This window comes from Monomorium pharaonis, chromosome 4 (assembly GCF_013373865.1).
Source record: "Monomorium pharaonis isolate MP-MQ-018 chromosome 4, ASM1337386v2, whole genome shotgun sequence".
Classification (NCBI taxonomy): Eukaryota; Metazoa; Arthropoda; class Insecta; order Hymenoptera; family Formicidae; genus Monomorium; species Monomorium pharaonis.
The window spans coordinates 11,393,628-11,413,596 of record NC_050470.1 but is presented as its reverse complement, the minus strand read 5'-3'; the positions used below and the strand labels follow the sequence as shown (position 1 = coordinate 11,413,596).

The 19,969-nt window shown below is 37.6% G+C and overlaps 1 protein-coding gene across 1 annotated transcript in view; it reads right to left on the bottom strand.

Moving 5' to 3' along the window:
- Window positions 1–3,465: 3,465 nt before the first annotated feature.
- LOC105839535 (neuroligin-1) overlaps window positions 3,466–19,969 on the bottom strand; it is a 36,340-nt gene continuing 19,836 nt past the window's right edge. The window contains exons 4-8 of the mRNA XM_012685917.3: window positions 19,028–19,216; window positions 14,355–14,611; window positions 12,972–13,118; window positions 9,245–9,669; window positions 3,466–8,194 (exon numbers count right to left, since the gene is read on the bottom strand). Coding sequence (XP_012541371.1) covers window positions 7,096–8,194; window positions 9,245–9,669; window positions 12,972–13,118; window positions 14,355–14,611; window positions 19,028–19,216 — 2,117 coding nt within the window. The 3' untranslated portion in view covers window positions 3,466–7,095. The remainder of the gene's footprint in view (window positions 8,195–9,244; window positions 9,670–12,971; window positions 13,119–14,354; window positions 14,612–19,027; window positions 19,217–19,969) is intronic.

Here is a 19,969-nt window from a genome sequence, read left to right as displayed (position 1 = left end):
AGTTGATTTATTATATAAAAAATCACATAAAATAACATGTTACTAATGTATTACTTTTGATGCATTACGTAATGAATAAAATTACGAGTTACTTTTTTTTCAATCACCCGAGAAAAAATGGATTAATGCAATTATATGTGATCATATAATTGGCTATATGTAACCAGATCTGAAAAATGGCGCGGTAACACATGTTGTCCGATCTGATAATATATGTTAATATACGACCATATATAACAATACTTAAATAAGGAAATAATATGATTTTATTTTTATGTAATTATATTCAGCTACATATAATTATATATAAAAACAGATCTAGACAAATATGATTACCAAAAAATAAGACCACATCAAGCCAAAATTTTGATATTATTATATAATATATGTTATTAGATATTTTTATATTTAATTATTTATATATGTTTATATTACATCAATTTTTTCTTGGGAAGTAACGAGCTATAAAAGTGATTATTCCAACTCTGGCGTTACCATTACCATTATGAAAAATTGTAACATCGTTACTGAAACATTATTATGAAAAACAACGGCAATGGTAACAGCTCATAATTTGTTCCATCCCCGTATATTTATAACAAAATATGGAGTTTATAAAAAACATTTTTTAATTAAAACAAATTATTATTTAAATTTATTATTTTTTGTTTCAAAAAATAATTTTACTATATAATTTTTGTATTAAAATACGAAATATTTTTTTTAATAAATTGTACAATTCTTTAAATATATGATTACACTGATAAAATTGTAACAATATCGTTTGTTGCTACATTTTAAATCACGAATAATTTTTTTCAAAACTAAGACTGAAATGCAATTTCAACTGTTTTCACATCAATATTTATTAATATTAAATGAAAGAAATATTTTAAGATTGTATTTATTATTTTAGTGCTAAAAAATATATATGAAAAGTTATACGACTCTTCCTCTTTTTAAAGCGGGAAAATCTCTTTAAATTCACACACCCTGCTGCTCAAAATTAAAAGAAGGCTCGCAATAAATCTGAAGCTTCAAACTTTTCATTGCTGACATATAGCGCCTTTGTTTTACACGACTGCTTTATTTCTCCCTCGACAAAAGAGGTGATCCAATTCAATGCGATTTGTTACAAAGTCAATTGGTATGTGGCGCATCCGTCGTACCCGCATCAGTTTTATTTTTAACTTTCATTATTAAAAGTAAGTTTGGAGAACAGATCAACGTTCCGTTGCTCTCTACGGAAGAGTGCAAAACAGACATCTCATTTTCTCTGTCTTTACTTACGTAAGTACGCGCCGCACTTTTTTTTACGCGTAACGTCACCGCATTACGACCTTATCGATTTTCTCTCAACCGGGACTAACTCGCAACTGCTATTTAGTCGCGCAACAGCTGCGTAAAAATAGCATCGGATTATTAATTAGCGTCGCGTCCCGACGTCTATAAACCGGCCCGCGATAACCCACATTCCCCCGCGAGAAACAAGAATCCAACGTTCCGCTATTCCTTCCGCCCTAATACTTCTTCCACACGATTATTTTGCTCTCTTAATGATCTCCCCTCCGACCCTTCGCCTGGAGTGATTTAATCACATTATCCACGCGATCCCATTGATGCCGCACCGACCGACGAGATAGCGCAACGCTCGTTAAACGAAAGATCACGTTACTTTGCTGCTTCATAAGAGGAAGGACGTATTTATGTACACATTCCTTCGCTTTTAAACGCGAGCGAAGGGAACGATCTGCGCATCCCACGGAAAGTGTAACGAGCTTACGCTACACTCTGAAACTGAAAGCAGGATAAAAAAAAAAAGGAATCCTCTCGGATCATCGCGTTTGGCAAAAAAATGTAAAAGGTCACGTATGCACGTGTACGTGTCAGCTGTACGATCAAATAGCTAACCCGATTAAGATAACCTGCACGTTTACTGTATCCATACCAATTTGAGCTGATGATAAAAACGTTTGCCTTCCCATCAAAAAATCGTGACAAGCAACGAAACGAACTGGTTAAATTCCGTTTCAAAAAAATTTTCTCCGGCGGAGGATAATTTTTACTAAGAATAGCAAGATCGCGCGTAATCGTAATACCGTTTTAATGTTAAAGGGGGCATCAAAATACAATCCAATGAATTCTCCGGGAGATTCAATTACGGAGATTGAGATCTTTATTAATAAACGATAGAATTGTGAATTTCAGTGTCACATGCAGGTGCCAACATCAATATCAATATCAATATCAATATTCAGCTGCCACTTACTATAACGGCAAACAGGTCCACAACGTGCACTTGATCCATTTTTCACGAAAATTGCATTTAACACGGGTGCGCACCGTTAAACCCTTGACGCGCCGATGTACCGTGATAAAATAAAAAATGCGATCGCTTTTTCACGTGTCTCCTTCGTCAAAAGAAAAATTAAATTGCTTTTTATTATTTGTAAGGAAAAACGCGCGATTTAATAAAACTCAGGAGACTTCCAAAGTTTTCCACCGTCGCCCGCACCGTGTTCTTCCGCAAGATTGATTCGAGGTATTTCTCTTGGCTCGCCTTATCGCGAAGCGCGGTCGACTTTTTCGCCCTATCAACAATTACCAAACGCACACCCCCTTCCCTCCCTCCGTAGTAAGCTCCGGCACCGGTTGCACTCGATATACATAGCACGCGCGGCAAATATATACGTATATATGTACATAAATATATATGTATATATGTATATATATATATATATATATATATATATATATATATATATATATATATATATATATATATATAGTTATGCACTCTATGCCACTGGTATTGTATGGTATGACTAATTATACTTCAGCCTGCGGCGGATCTCGTTGCGCGGCTTCACGAGAGGCGGAGAGCACCCTATTAAATCTCAAGCTTCCCAGTCGGTCACCCCCTTCCGCGCGCAGCGAAGAAAACCGCGAGACGTCAATACGAGTGAGAATGGGGGCGGTAGACATTTGTGCACTCTAATCCTCGATCTTTCTACCTTGTTTCTTGTTCGCTACCTTGTTTCTTCGTCTTTCTCTCTCTCTCTCTCTCTCTCTCTCTCTCTCTCTCTCTCTCTCTCTCTCTCTCTCTCTCTCTCTTTCACTTCCATTCTAAAGGTCGGTCTAGAACTCTTGGCACTCTCTTCAAGAATTGCGTCGAGATGTAGTGTGCTTTATATTGCAGTATTTCACAGCCCTCGAATAACAGAATACGTTTGACAAATAAAAAAAATTCATAAAAAATTCTTAAAAATGATATTGCAAATGCATTAATATTTTTTGATCAGTCCATATAGACTACCCTTGATAAGAAACTTTGAATGCGATATTGTTTGTATTACAATTTTTATTATTGTAATAATAAATAAAGATTAAAGGTGTAGATTAGCTTGTAAGATTAAGAAGGCAATGGGAAAGGCGTAGGATGCAAAATTAGAAAGCCATCAGAGATTTACGCTTTGAATCTTTAAGTATTTATTTAAACAAATTCCAACATTCCAAACATTGATAGTTGTATATACGTATGGGTGTGTCTTTTGTATCTGTGCGCTTTCTATAGACACAAGATAGATTGTGGCAGCATGTCAATTTGCCTTCGGTTATCTATGTTATGTCCATAGTACCCTTCTTTCTGTCTTTTTGTATGTCTCCCACTGTCATGCAAGTATCTACCATCATTTCTTTGATCTGCAGATCTAGTTGAATTCCAGTCTTTCCTTTAATTAAATCGCTTTCTCGTAGAAAAATTCTTAATTGAACAATTTTACAACTTTTAAATATATTGAAAGATAAAATGTTATATTTTTGCATTTTATTTAACAATTTCGTAAATTTATTAACATTTATTTTGTAAATTAGTGTCAATTTATTAAAAATTCATTTTTGATTAATAGCTGAAAAATGATTGAACCCTCAATAACTGAACATTTTTACTTATAAAAAAATCGCATAACTAATAAATAAAAAACATTAAACGCGGAATATAAATTATTAAATTTTATTTTAAAAATATTATTTTATAAATATTACGTTATAAAAGAATTCAATTTGTAACTTAAATTACTAATGGATTGTAATGGCGACAGTATACAAAATTTGAATATATAAAAATGATATATTTTTTAGTCTAAAAATTCAATAGTACAGAATGGCAAACAAATAAAATAATATAAATATATATTAGTAACTTCCAAATTATATATGTAGCGTTACAAAGAGTCAAATCTCAATACTTTGAGGAGAAAAAATTCGGTTTTCTAATTGAAGAATCTGCAGATGAAAGGAACGGTGACAATAAAGAGCTTTCACGGGCCTTAGTCGCGCAAATGACAATAAGTCCCTCCACGTGACAATACAAATGAAGCTAACATGACGATCGTATCCAAATTCGACGAACGGCTGTTTATTACTCCAGCGTTTGCGGATCGATCGAATAGCTCTCCCAATTTTGTATAGCACGACACTTCCCCCACCCACCCCTCCCTATCTTTGACGATATACCTTAATACCATCCTGCCGGTAGACGATAACACACGCGAGTGCAATCGAATCAATTATGGCAAGTTCCCTTCGTGACTAGGTTAATTAGGAGTTAGGTTACTTACGGTGGCCCCTCGCGCGGTTTCTCTCTCTCATTTACTCGAAAAGTCTTACGGTCGTAGGGGTGCTTACGACGACGGCGCTTGCCCGGTCTCTCTACTCGGATGTTCTTACGGCGGACTTGTTTCCTGCGACTGTCAAGATTCAATTCTTGCCGCTTTCCAATTATATTTCGTTGAAGAGCCTTGTGCGTTCTGTTGTATGACGAGACAAATCAAGACCAAAACTTGCCTAGCCTCCAACGAGTTTATATATATCTTATTTTACATACAAAATGTCCGACATATACTTCAATAACAATTTCTTTTATGAATTTTGCAACAATACCTGATGCCATTCTTAAAGTATACCTTATAGATATGGGACTTGATAAATTTTGATCCTGACCGCCCCTTCAAGCTAAGTTTTCAAAAGCTAGATATACGCTTTTGTGCCATCTGAGATCACTTTATAATAAACAATTTTAATCATTAGCATAATATAAAGCTCCTGTCAGTAATCTTGAACAGATTCAATTAGATTCAGAACATTAATCGCGTATTATAGAAGCCAATTCGATACGTCTAAGCACCCCGAAGAAAAACATAACAAATTAACATGGACCCGAATACTTTTCGCCTCCCAACTACCATATTTTCAATATTGCATAAAAATTTACAACGTACAGATGACTCTCAACGATAAATTTTAACTTGCATTAAATTTTGCCACCGCTATCGAAAAGCTAAACACAAACAGTGATTTAATTAAATTTTTATGAAAAGAAAAGATAATCTTCAAATTGACAACAACAAAAAAATTTTAGTGCACAATAAACGGAATGAATTAGTTTTAACCGAAACTAAGTTGACATATTATCAATAATTCATAGCGTTTATGCGCGAATTAATGTCTAACTGGTCAAAAGTAGGAACTCTTATCTAAATATTGTTCTTTTATAGTGGTCATCAAAAAGTTGCGATAAATTTATAACTTTTTGAAACAACGCAACTTTACCACCATCCTTTCTCTTCCCGGCCCCTTTTTCAAGGTGACTATTAAAGTCGGAGAAAAGTCGTGCCACAATACTCTCTGACAAATGTATACATCGTAAAGATATTTCGAGTGTATAACGCAGTCGCTTCCAATGGAACACTAAAACTTCGCGTATCGAATTCTTCTCGCAAATGCAATTTCACAACGACCATTTTTAAAACAAGTCATCGGAGAGTCACCTGCATCACCTTAAGTACTCCCCGTTGCCATTTAGACCCTATCTCGTGTCAAACGTGTTCTAATTCCTTGCACAAGATTGTACACACACGCCCAATTACTCTAACGAAGCAAACATCCCACAGAGTTTCCCTTTCTCTACATCCTCTCCTCTTTTTATCCTTTCCTTTCCACTCTTTTATCCCTTATACATCTATATCTCACGCACATTCTCTCGCACAAATATATATGTCAGTAGCTAGTCATTCTCGTCGTCTTATGAACCTAGAAGTCGAAGCCCAATACTACCAATTCCTTCCATTAATTCCATTTAGTGTTACGGCAAAATTCAGGCCTGAATTAGCCCGAGCACCATGACGGACACCGTGTATGCCAGTCGCGAGATGTCCTTTGCATTTCTTTTTATTCCTGAGATTACGTCAATCCCCCGTTTATGCGATACCGCATCGCAACGACCGCGACCGCCGAATCGGACTCGGCTTAAGAGTCAGTGAAAGGGTCGGTCGATCCGTGAATTTCAAGCTCCAGACGTTGCCGTCCCTAATGGACGGACGAAGATTCACGTCTCGGATACAAAGGGATCCACTACGAACCTCCTCCTGCGTTCTCTTACGTGTTTACATGCCCGTTTGCGCGTTCACCAAATTGTGTTATATAGACCGGCGGATCACCGAATGACTCGATAAGAAGCCCCTCGAAATAAAGCACACTTTCAATGCTGTTGACCTGTACGTGGGCACACACGGCACTGTACAACTCCGTTTGGAACGAATAAAAATTACGTTTATATGTTTCACTTTCTTACATTGCAAAAACAGTACGCACACGTCGACACCCCATTCCTGACACAAACGTCACTCGAGCAATAAGAAGCTCGTAAGCTTGAACGCGTTTTCGTGTTTAGCAATCCTCATTTAGTAATAAGTTCTAAGAGCAAGAACGATTTCGAGAAGAGAATTTATATTAACGTGAGGATGTGATCACGCTTTCGTCTCGCACAAGCAAACTGACGCAATGAACACGCGAGCGTGAGAGCGTGCTATTTATTCTCAAACGGAATACAAGAAAGTAACATAATCTCAAGTGAGGAACGAAAATTCGTTTCGACAGTGGCTGAGAAGAGCGTGCCTCTCGCACCTCGGAAACTGTATCCCCGATAATAATCAGAGTTCAAAGGCGCCCCTCGCCTACACACTTGATCTCGTTTACGGCGAATTGCATCCTCCAACATCAAAGATTTCGAGAGAGAGGTCGAGATCCCGCACCCTATCACACGGAGATCTCTTGAATCTGCACACGTTTCTTAGCGCTACCGGGTGTCCCAGGCTGCCGCAGAATTCCAGGGCACGCGAGACCGACGTTCGGCGCCGGGACTTTGGGCGGGGGCGGCGGTTCCGGCAGCTCATCGTTCTCGTCCTCGCTGTCGTGATGAAGGCCACTGATGTCGTTTACCTCGTCCATCTGGGCGATGGTGGCGTCCACGCAGGGCGACGGTGTGCGGGTCCGCTGAATGCACGGATTCTTGCTGTAGGACGGCGGCTCCAGGATCCTCTTGCCGCCCCCGGGCGGCGGCGAGCACTGGAACTCTTGCAGCTGCATCTCAAGTTCCTGCACGAGCTTCGCCTTGTGCGGCGGCAGCATCGACGATGACTTGTCCATCAGACTCATGGAAGACGGCAGTCGCTGCTTACCCGAACCTGAGCTATCCATGCTGGAGCAACCGGCCTCCAGAAACTCCTCCTTCTTCTTGTTGCTGAAGGCGCCCGACAGACCGCCGCCGCTCGTGTTCCGATCGCGCTGGTGGTAAATCCCAGCGAAGATCAGAATGTTGAGCAGCAGCAAGAACACGCCCACTGCGATAGTGACAGTGAGAGCCGTGGTGTAACTTTGGTAGTGGCTGGACGCAAGTTTGCGTAGGAGGTTGTTGGGGCCCGGACCCAGGTTCGAGATCTGCAACGTTCGCGAGGTCGTGGGCGTGATGGTCGTTGCGACGGTCGCGTTCGGGGTGCATTCCGTGGTCGACAACGCGGTTAGTATCGAGGAGGGTTCCGTTGGCGATGGCATAGGTAATGGGGGAGCCGGAATAGGTACAGCCGTACTTTGTGGGCGCACCGGGCCCTCGTAGAGGCCTGGGTTCTCCGCGAGATGATGATGCCGCATGTTGATCTCGTAGCCCGGTCGGTGCAGCTGCGGCAGTAGATTCAGCCAGAGGGACATCTTATGGCCTCTGTAGTGCGAACGCATCTCCGGACTGTGACCGGCTTCCAAGTACAGCTGATTTATGGAATCGTACGAGTCCCAGAACGGCGGACTCGTCACCAGGCCGTTTTCCAATCCCGAGGACAAGGGACTCGCGCCATTCGGATCCCTAGAACAACGAGCGAACCGCGGCTCTTTGACAAATGGATTGAAAATCGATCGCGAGGCTCGACGTTCTCTCTCGCGCTTCATGTTGCATTCCTACTTTGTTGGATCGCTTCCTATTTTGCCATGGCACATATGACTGTTTATTAAATTAGATATAACTTACTTTTATATAATTAATATTATAGCAATGTTATTTATATATTTAAAATAATTAAGTAAATATCGTGTTGTAATTTGACTAATTTTCAACTTAAAAACTACTTTTAAAAGCAATTTTTAAGTTGCAAATTAGTCAAATTACAACACAATATTTATTTAATTACTTTAAATAAATAATATTGCTATAATATTAATTATCCGCTATAACTTAATTTTCCGGGTCTAAAATAAAGAACTCACGCGTCTCTAAGCGATAATTTAACATGGGCAAAATTCCATTACGAAAATCCGGCGTGTCGATGACAGAGTAATCATCCAGATAGCCGCCGATCCGCAATTAGAAATGCCAAAATCACTTCGCGTCTTTGCCACTAACAAGTCTACTCTACTTGGAGATTGCGAGCTTTCGCTGAGCGCGTTAACGGCCTTTGCGGGAGTTTGGCTCCAAAATCCTCTCTCGCAGCTGTAACTTTACCCTTTACTACCACTACCAGCCTTCAGACTCCCCTCGCGGAGAGTAATCGAAGTGTATGCTTAAGTTCCGAAGAACTTTGAACCGGGTGAATTAACGAGAGAGGCTCACTTATCCGATTAACCCTTTCGCGCCCGACGTAGTGTCGCCGATTAATGTCAATCGCACGTTTTATCCAAAAGAATGTTAATTAGATAGTACTTTAACTTTTCACGATACCTTCGAAAATGTTTGTCTCGTTAAGTTCGTTAGTTTATATAGATAAAAAAAAAACGTAAGAGATCTGCGACGCACTTTAGTCTATTACGTGATAACATTTTTGTCATCGTTCTAAATCGCCTCGTCTGTAAAGGACGTAGTCGGCCATTAATTTCATTCGTCGAGCACGGAGAACGAAAGAGAAAGACGGCAAAGACTTACCCGCGCCTCACAAAGTTAGCCAGGTAGTGGACGAGTAGTTTCGACAGATTCTCGTCGGCGGGGGTGTAGTTGCCAAAGACGGGCAGGGCGGACGTGACTTCGCCGCGAAGAAGAGGTATACCCAGGAGATAAGGCACCTCCTCGCCCCTCTGGCTCGATTGCTCGCCCGGCTGAAAGTGTAGGAAATAGCCGCGTCCCTCCGAGGCCGAATGCAGTAGGGCCAATCTGAGAAGCGGCGCGGCGACCTGGCCGTCTCCGAGGAGAGATAAGAGACCTTCGCAGATCACCACGGGACTCTGCTCGCCCCGCTCCCAGTCGGTGTACTCATTCCGAAGAGTCGAATAGATTTCATGCAAATGGTACCGGTATGTGTTTCGGACATAAGTGCGCAATATACGGTCCCTCCTCGTCTCGTTCAAGCCGTTCTGCGAACCGGTAAGAGTTCCGTTCGTTTTCACAATGCGAAAGCGCAAGCGTGTTGTTCATGAATACCGTGCTCTTTTCCACAAATTTATTACACAGTCGGGATTGGAACAGTTTGTTTTGTACAAGTAACCAGTTATACACGATTGCAGTTTCTCTTAAAAAATAACTAGTTATTATTATGAATTATTGATTCTGAAAAGTAACACATTAAAGTTACTCACGTGTCCTGTTAATTTTTGTAATTATTAATTTTATGCGTTACTTTTAAATACAAGAATTTTACGGTTCTAACATTACTGAATTATTTTACATATTATTACTAACCACTCGGTTACATACTATATTACATTGTATATAACATCATAGTTATTTTAAGAAGTTAAAACCAAAATATATTTAATATATTAAACTGAATATATATTAAACTTGATAATTTATATTAAATTAATATGTATATATATATATATATATATATATATATATATATACTTGCAATATTACAGATTATTAAAATTATGAAATTAATATTTTTCAGCTAAAAAGTTCGCCAAATTTAAACTTTATAATAAACCAGGATTTGTGCGTCAAGACTTTGTTTTAAAAATTAAAATCCCAACTTTAATGTTATATGATAGCTGTTTATGCCTTGAAGATGATTCATCATTTTGCTGAACGCACACTTTATGTTGACAAATAAGTTTGAAGTGTATAAAGTAACTATAAAAATAACTAATAAATTATTGAGTTATTTGATACTTAAAAAATAACTCTAACTGTAACTTTGTTATATGTAACGAGTTACTTCTCAACTCTCATTAGATCCTGATTAGAAGCTAGTTTGTAGAATGTTTTCCCAACACTAACTTTGCATCGTCGATCATTCATGGATAAGCGCCAGGAGATCTTATACATATTACAAATAACCAAATGACGTTTCCGCTAATACATCTGCGTATGGATTATTAATTCAATCATGATCGTAAAGCAGACATATGCTATTATAACGCAATGGCCAGTGGCCGTGACCATCGGAGAGTCAATAATATCCGGAACGATTGGCGAGCGCAGGCTTGTAATGCAATCATGTAAAGCTCGTCAATTTGTCAAACTATATCCAATCGATGTCAATTACATATTATGCATGAAGTGTCTGGTCATTAATCAGGGGGAATTACTTCCGCTCCAATATAAATTTCTTGATAAAATCGATATAAAAATAAAAGCATGACCAATAATAGCAGAGAAGAAAAAACATATTAAAAAATTCAAAGTTTTTTATTCTTTTAATAGACTTTAAAACATGGGATCGTAATGTGGAAACTGGTTCTTAAAACAATCAGGAAATCAAAAGCAAAGCGAAAAAGAAAATATTCAGTATAATGAATATTTTTCTTTATTCTTTATATATATATTAGTCCAGTCATTTTAGGTTTTTAGTGCAAAAAAAATAATGACAACAAATTTTTAAAATTTTTTTTTGTTGTTTTAAACCACATATTAAAAATAGAGAACGATAGCGGCCAGGCTTAAAAATTATTTAAAGCCAAAGTCACAAAATCAGTTTTTTGCAAAAATCTTGTTTTCTATGGCTCGGAGATCAATTGAGATGGCTACAAAAAAGAAAGTTCATGTAATTATCTACAAAAATAGTTCTATTCATTTTTCACGTACGACGAACCGTTTGCGAAGAGTGACGGATGTGAATGTCGAGCGCTGTATCCGTTCCCGCATCACCATTGAGGTAGAATACAAGGCGCGGTTTTTTTTACATGGTGTCCCCAGTAGGCCTAGTCTATGTTGAGTGTAAAAAAATTACGTTTCGTCCTCGTCTTCATAAATTTCACATATTAGTATTTTATTGTCAGGTTTTGTATCTTTGTTATCTTTCTCATCTTCGCTGATATTTGTTACAAAAAGATCAACGGTACTAATATCATCACTCTCAGTAGAAACGTTAGCGAAAGAAACAGCAGAGCTTCAGGCATTGCATTGAAACATGATTGTTCATGACAGTTGCCGCATACAATGTGGGTAAGATAAACCGATTTTTCTGCATTTTTCTGCCACAATTTGCACCGTATCCTTTCGTACAATTACAAAAAATAGTAGTAAGAATATTATCTGGCGCAGGTGGTAACAATATTGTACTAGGCTCCAAAAAATTGTTATTAAAGATCCTGCCCCATTGTTCTATGTCTGTTCCCACCCACGTTTGGACCTGGTAATATACATGGTACAAGTGTTGTTGAGTTGTTGTAGTTGTAGGTGGAAGCGATGGTAATTTTATAGCAGTATTAAATCTTGTTGACTTTACAAAACTTAAATGCCGGCAATTATCAAGAGGTGTTTCCGACTTAGGAGCTCCATACATTGTCAATATAATTGTCACTCCATTCTCAAATATAAGTTGTTGAGAACAATTTTCTTGTTGAAAAATTTCAGCAGCTTGATACAAATCAGAACGATTTTTGAACATTTTAAATATATGGTTTTCCTCTGTTGAATAGAGCAGAAGTGATATCACATCCTGTTATTGCATGTAGCAATAAAATATGTTGCTTACATTGACAATATTTGTAAAAGCTTGAAGAATTATAAAATTGTGTTTTGACCTTTCCTGGTTTCATGAAAAATAACTGTTGCTGTAAATGACTACGTCCTATGATAAGAACCAAAAGATCGATGTCCTCGCCTACTACGACAGTAGTGTTAACGATTGATTCTTCCATTGCAGTTTCAATAATTAACACATCTGCATCATCACGAGTTTGTTTTGTTGCGATATTAAAATTTTATAATGTGTGTATATGTATGTGTATCATATATATTATACTAAACATAGCATACACATATTCTATGTATAAGACGGAATAGATACGGAATAGAGCATACGACACAGCCTTGTTTGGAAACTTTACCCCTTGTTTACGTTAAAACAGTTCGTTGTACGTGAAAAATGAATAGAACCATTTTTGTAGATAATTACATAAACTTTCTTCCTTGTAACCACCTTAATTGACCTCCATAGAAAACGAGATTTTTGCAGAAAACTGATTTTTATAACTTTTGACCTTGAATAATTTTTTAAGTCCAGCCGCTATCGTTCTCTATTTTCAATACGTTGTTTAAAACAACAAAATAAAGCGATTAAACAAACAAAATTTCACAATATTTTTGAAATCTTGCTGCAATACTGCTAAAATAATATTGCTAAAGAGATCTTTGCAATATCCTTGCAATTGTAATATGCAATGTTGCACCTATGTTGCTGCTTCTGTGCCGTAAGAGATCGTCCGCTTACCTCTAAGTCTTCCTTAGTGAGGTTCACCCAAGCTTCCTCGGATGTTAAACCAAAGAGTAAATCACGGTCGCCAAAGTCCGCAAATTCAGCGCCGGGGCCGGGCACGATCGGCATTTGTCCCGAAGAAGAGGCAGTGGGCTGGAAATTCTGAACAAACGATCTTCCCTTTTTTTTTTCCTTTCGGAGTGACGCGCGTATCTATGAGCTTTTCACCTCAGCTCTTCACTTTCTCTACATTCCCGGCTACATCGCGGCATCGTCAAATAAATCTCTGTCGCATTTAGGCGCGTCTCTCTCTCTCTCTCTCTCGCGTCTCTATAAACGGCGCAGCTTGTAATTTCTATTTAACGTTCGCATAAATTGACTTAGTCGCCTTTGACGTTTTATAGCGAAGATGAGGACGCAAGGAGAGGCTTGACTCTGCTTTGCAGTAAATTTACTAGCAGTTGTAGTGAATCGATGGTACATACACGCGCGGTATATTTGTTCCTCTCTCTCTCTCTCTCCCGATTCCGCGTTTAACGTCGCGATATCGCGAGCGCAATGGCGAGCAAGACCCGGCCGAGAGACACTATCGACGAATGAGTTAATGGAGCATGCACGAAGTAGCTATTACGGTTCTCGGATCCGTCATCCGTCAGTCGGCCGCCGGTTCAATTAGCAGATTCATCGTTTACCTGTCGTCTCGTTCGCTCTCGAGCAAAATCGATACGCCGCGCCGCACCGGTCGGTCGGTCGGTCGGCGACATTGGGGGCTAATATCCGCTATGCAATTACAACATTCGCGAATCCCGTAATCACCCGGGTGAAATCACGTGTCGCCGGCCCGTGTTTATTTAACACCCCCGTTGTTATATTTATTTACACCGCGGTGGGGATATTCCACGCGTAATCTGCGCCTAAACGACGCGCGCGACTCGTGTGTGTTCACGCGAGAAAGGTACACGTAGGTGTAAATGCAAATTTTATGAAAAATGGCTTAACGTTAAAAGCGGACGTGCTGCGCCGGACGGCTCCCGAAAACGGCGGCGGATAACACATTTGCGTGTCATTTACAACAACAAAAAAATAATAAAATAAAAACTGCTTGAAAGTACCAACATAATATTTTATAGCGGTTTCTCCGCTCAGAATCAACTTTAGCCTCGAGTTCAAATTAATCTCTCTCTCTCTCTCTCTCTCTTTCAATTTTAAGCTGAAGAACGGACAAACATAATTAATCAAACCGCAATTAAGATCAATTAACGGCGTATTACAGTTAACAGCGTAGTAAAACCGAAGCAATCGGGCATAGCGGAACGTAAAGCAAGTGGAAACGGCGCGTTACTGTTCTCCAGATTCTCGAGGTCTATCGATTATCGGGGGAGAGGCGAATCGTCTCACCTGATTGACTGTCGGTGGCAGAACGGCCCCGTCAACGAAGGGTGCAAATCCGGAAGTGAACCTCGGTGGATCCAGCTGCACCGCCAGCAGCTCCTCCACGCTCCTCAAACGAAGGCACGGTGCGATATCGTCGGCCTCGATGTCACCGGGGCATTCGATCTGCTCGGCGACGCGGCGCTTCACCGCGAGCGGATCTCGCTGCACCGCCCATGGCGAGAGGGCCGAACCACCAAGCAGAATCACTCTACCGATTAACTCTGGAACATTCGTCGAGGAAAACTCTCGCTTATTGCGGTTACACGGTTGCTGATAAAATGCAATGTGGAATGGCCGATAAATATTTAATTGTGGCAGCACAAATAGTAGCAGCACTTCATTGTTTTTTTATCATTTGGAAATTCGATATTTCGCAAACAAGAAATTGGTCTCTTACTATTTCGCGGTATATGAAAGTTTAATCTCATTTGAGCTCTCCCTCTTTCCTGGAGAACTGGGGGTTAGACACGATTATAGTCGGACCATCAATAAATCAGCTTCAATTAGCACGTCCCTCTGTAGATAGTTATATTGACATCAATTAGCGTTAAACGCGATTAAATCGATTTTCTCTTTTCGCAAGCGAAACTAATATCGGTTAACAATGAAAATGTGTCCTATATCAAAATAATCAATTCTTATTAATTTTGTAATACTGATAACATGTCAATAAAAATTGCATCTTACTTCTAATTCTTATAATAAACTAACAGCAAGTGTAAAATACTAATCAACAATTCTCACATAAGAAAGTAAGTTTTGTTTAAAATTTCATAGATTCTCAAATATTAGTCAAACAATGATAAGATGAGGTGGCTGTCAGAGTCAACACAGTTGTTGGCGCGCAATAAAACAAAATAATTCCTCCGTAAATAAAATTACAAAGTTGCATTTGTTAGGAAACGTTAGTTTTGGCACCACTTTGAGACACCCTCAGCGCTAAGGCCGTAGAAAGTAATGTGATTTGTTGTCTCGTTGTTCAAAGGTCTCAGAAGAGAGTTCCTTTCATTTGCTATATCCAAAAGTTCCACCTCAGGAAAGTTAGCTCACTATTCACTGATAAAATTAGGGCTTATATTGTTAATTTATTTAAATCATTATTATAACATTCAACCTTTGAAAAAAAAATTGAAATTAGGCGATAAACTCGCCAAAAGCAAACACAAGAAGCACCGTTAAAATAAAAATTACACATCGCATCTCATTTGTAAAATTGATCAATAAACAATTTGATCAGAACCACATGCATTTGTAGGTATAGTTAATTGTCGTTGCCAAGTCCCGAAAGTAAATACCACAGCCACTAATGATACAGCTGTAGTAAATAACATTATAAATTAATGTTAAAACAGTCAAGAATGCAAAATAATAAATGGATACAAAATGTAAATCAGAAAAACAAAATAAAGAACAATTAAATCATTAATTTTTCGAATAAACATAGTCTATAATTTGTCTAACCATTTGACTATAAATGCTTTAGCAATAGCGCGTGTAACAGATGTGAAAATAAATTTTGTTTTACATGGAGCTAAATGCAATATTTTATGTTAAATATTTATTTTACTTATTTAAGTAATTCTTTCCTAAAATTACAACGCTCATAACTAGAGAGAGAGATATAAATAATCAATATTTATTTATATATCTCTTATGCACAATGTAAATAAAAATTTTTAATTATTACTTATATGTTTATTACAACGTACAAACCTAAAAACAAAAAATTATTACGTTATACTATATATATATTATTATTATCTATGTAAACATGTGAAAGCAGTCTTATTTTTTGATAATTAAACATTAGACTATATTTATATTGATATAAAAACGTGTCCTGGCTAAATAATTAAAAAAATGAAAACAAATAGTTCATACATTGATGTTTGATCTTTTTCTATTTAAAATTTGTGAAAAACGAATTCTTCACAAACGAGAATAAAACTTGCACAATTTGCTTTTGTAAATTGCATAGTTTAAACAATAGTGAGTATATTATTGGTAAAATTGAATTATTTTACATGTTTATAGCTTTTAAAAACTATTTTGTTTCTATTTTTCTTTAAAAAATTTTTTTCTTACAATGTGATTTAAAACATAAAATCGCTGTGCAGTGTAAACTGACACTTCTTCATGAGAAAATAGGTCTACTTTTCTAGCCTATGATAACATTAACCTTCAATGTCGTGGTATAAAACCGTATTCGAGTTAACGACCCCAAAAAAGCTTGCCTGTTAAAAAGTTTGCCTGGTAACTAAAGCCTGTAGATAATTAACATAATTAAGGTAAAGTATTAATCGACAAAAAATAACATTAACCCTTCAAATGTAGATGTAGATCTGACGTCCAGCATAAAAAGTAACATCTGCTTATAATTGTAAAACCAATTAACTTGCTTATTTCGTTGTCTTTATTTTTATCTTTTGTTTTATTTTTAGAAATATTTTGTTTAAAAAATGTCCAAAAACAAAGTAGTATCCAGTATTGGTGACTCTATTGTTGCATTTTGCTTTACAGTTTCTCGTACTCTCGATAGCATTTATATATTTTGAATGTTATCTTATAATTAAGTAAAATAACACTATGTTATCTTACAGGTTTGCTCTATCTCTACTCACATGTAATCCAAATTTATTATCGGTCTCCGTCAGTGTCCACTGACGAAAGATTAAACAGATACATAGAATTATATAAAAGTTCTATGTCAAATTATATAAATTTCTTGATTGTTATATATCATACTATTTCCTTGTAATTTAAGATTTCAGACGTTAATTGTTTCATTAGAAATCCTTTGTTGTTTAATATTTTCATATTTATTTAATTAAATTCACGATAAAAGTTCATAATTTAATTCTATAATTAAAGTAATAATCAAATTAGTAATAATAGTTTTTGTAAATGTGATACTTGTATCTGAAAAATCTCGTCTTTAATTTTCTCTCAGTTCAGTTGCCATACGAAAATTACAATCAAGATATAAAATTTTATACAAAATTTTTTGTACAAAACATCACATTTTTCCTAGATTTTATCCGAGCACATCTTTATGTTCTCTAACAAAACAATTGAGTTTATTAAAAATGCTGTAAAACGATAGTTAAACGCTAAGATCACTTATAATATTTTTAAAAGGTTACACGTTAAAGTTTCTTATAATATTTTTAAAATTATCAGGAAAAAGTCTAATGTACGGTATTATAAACTATATTTATTTTATTAGTTGTAAAATCAAAATTACTGTTTCTGTTTCAACGTCTTTTTGTTTAAAAAGAACTGAAATCTGCTATTATCAGTTGTGTTAAAAAAAATCTAAGGAATAGTGTTTAAAAGAACATCTACATTTTCAAAATTTTTCTATTAGTAGTTGAAGTGAGAAAAAGTAAAAAAGTTCCATCTACCACGCTCAATTTTTTTTCTTTAGAGAAGAGGGTTCCGAGATAGGAAGTTGAGAAAAACCAATTAAATTTGATTGGATTATTGTTTTTAATAATGATGACATCAAGAAAATTGAGTTTACTGCCTTCAATTTCAATAATAAACTGAAGTAACTTGGGTAAAACCTTATCTTAAGATGAAGATGGATGAAAACGGAAAACCGAAACGTACGTTTCCTAAGAGCGAAATGCAACTTTGTAATTTTATTTTCTGAAAAATTATATTGTTTTATTGCGTACTAATAATTCTGATAGCCACTTTACCACATTATTGTTTAGCTTGACATAAAAATTTGTATTCCACTTATTTTTTAAATTTATTTTTAAGAATAAAAATAGATCGTATATATAACCACATAAGACATTATTTAGCTCTAGTGTAAATACAAATTGTACACAATAATAATAAACATATTTGCACATTTAATAAATGCATATTTAACAAGATATTTTCAAAAATTGCTATAACGTGAAATAATACCAAAACAAATCAAAATGATGCATTTTGATATTACAAGTTAATAATTTCATGTGATATTAAAATCACATTTCATGTGATAGCAAAATTTATTTTAAATAATTGTTGCTGGTTATAAAGTGCTGCTACATACAACGTATCATGAAAACAATTATTTTTATTTCATTGATACCATTTCTCTCAAAATTGAAAGCTGGTAGCCAAATTTAAACAACGGATTTATATTCAGCAAGCAAAAATATAAATTATATAAAAGCAAAAAAATAAATATTCACTAGTGATACAAATAAAGGTCAAATTTTGTTGCCCGGTATAATTTACATTTGCAAGAAGCCGATTGTAAAAGCTTAAATTAATATAATTTCGTCCGCTATGCGAGAATGGGCGAAAAGAATGCTATCAATCTTTTTTCAGAAGCGGCATGGAATGAAAAAGGAATAACGCGAACGATAGAAAAACCGCATCTCTCTAAACCAATAAATAAACAAAACCTCCCGTGTGGAGGTTGTCAAAAAAAGGGGGAGGGAAAAGTAAACAAATTCATGACGTATGCTCGCAGCCACGCTTTTCCGTCGGCTTCTCTATACAAAAAACGGACATACCGTGTCGTCCGTGTCAGCGGGAAACGCGACTGACGGCACGTAAAACCAACCGCCGCGCCGCGCTGACTGACGAACGACCCGATCGACCGCAAGCCGCGAAACGATTAAACACCTTACCTTTCGCCATAGGGGAGACAGCTAAAAAATTGGCGAGTGCCGCCCCGGTGCCGTGGCCCAGCAACGCCAGTCGGTCAGGATCGCCGCCGAAAGCCCCGAGATTCTCGCGCAGCCAATGAAGACCCGCCACCAGGTCCATCAATCCGTAATTGCCCTGGGCGCTCCCTTTCGCGCCGGTTTTCAGGAAGCCTGTCGTGTCAATGCGGAAGCCCGAATTAGAAAGGCCCGGCTCGCTTACGTCCGACCGAGCAGATCCGGCGTGTGTTCGAATATTCAACGCCGCTAAATCTCTCCTTCCCCCTCCTCCTCCCCTTCGCCAGAAGCTTTACGTGAAGCTGCGAGGCGTCGTCGCCCGACGCATACTTTTGCTACTTCGAAAAGCGGAAGTTGTCGCGGAAGAAAGAGAACTTTCGTTTGGAAGATCCATTCAGACATTTCCGGGAGCACAGTTTCCTCCCTGTGCTCCGAGAAGGTTTCCCCCCTCCCCCCCTGAGTTTCCCACCGCGCGTCTCGTCCTTTTTCGGGCGCAAATTCCGACGACGATCAAAGCTCTGTTATGTTAATCGCAAACTTTCTCTAAAACTCGCGTACACTCACTTTTAGCGCTCCGCTTTCAACAAAAAGAAACTGCCCGAGTTAATTATCGCTAAGTCGAAGTTCGAAGTTTTGTGAGAACGAAAGCCCATCCGGAAAATAGTTCCCCACATGCGCGTGTGCGTATATGACGTAGCTATTGTAACGGCGAGTGACTGCATAAACTGGATTAAAATTAAACATTTGCTCGTCCGGTATTCAATCCCGCTCGCTTCCATTTGCTGCAGCGGCTCATGCGCGGGGGAGGGGACTTGTCACCTTGCCTCGCCATCTCTCTGCGAGGTGAGCTTTCCATTTCAATCCGATTCACCTTTTAATTACATTCACATATCTAACGCCGCAAATATG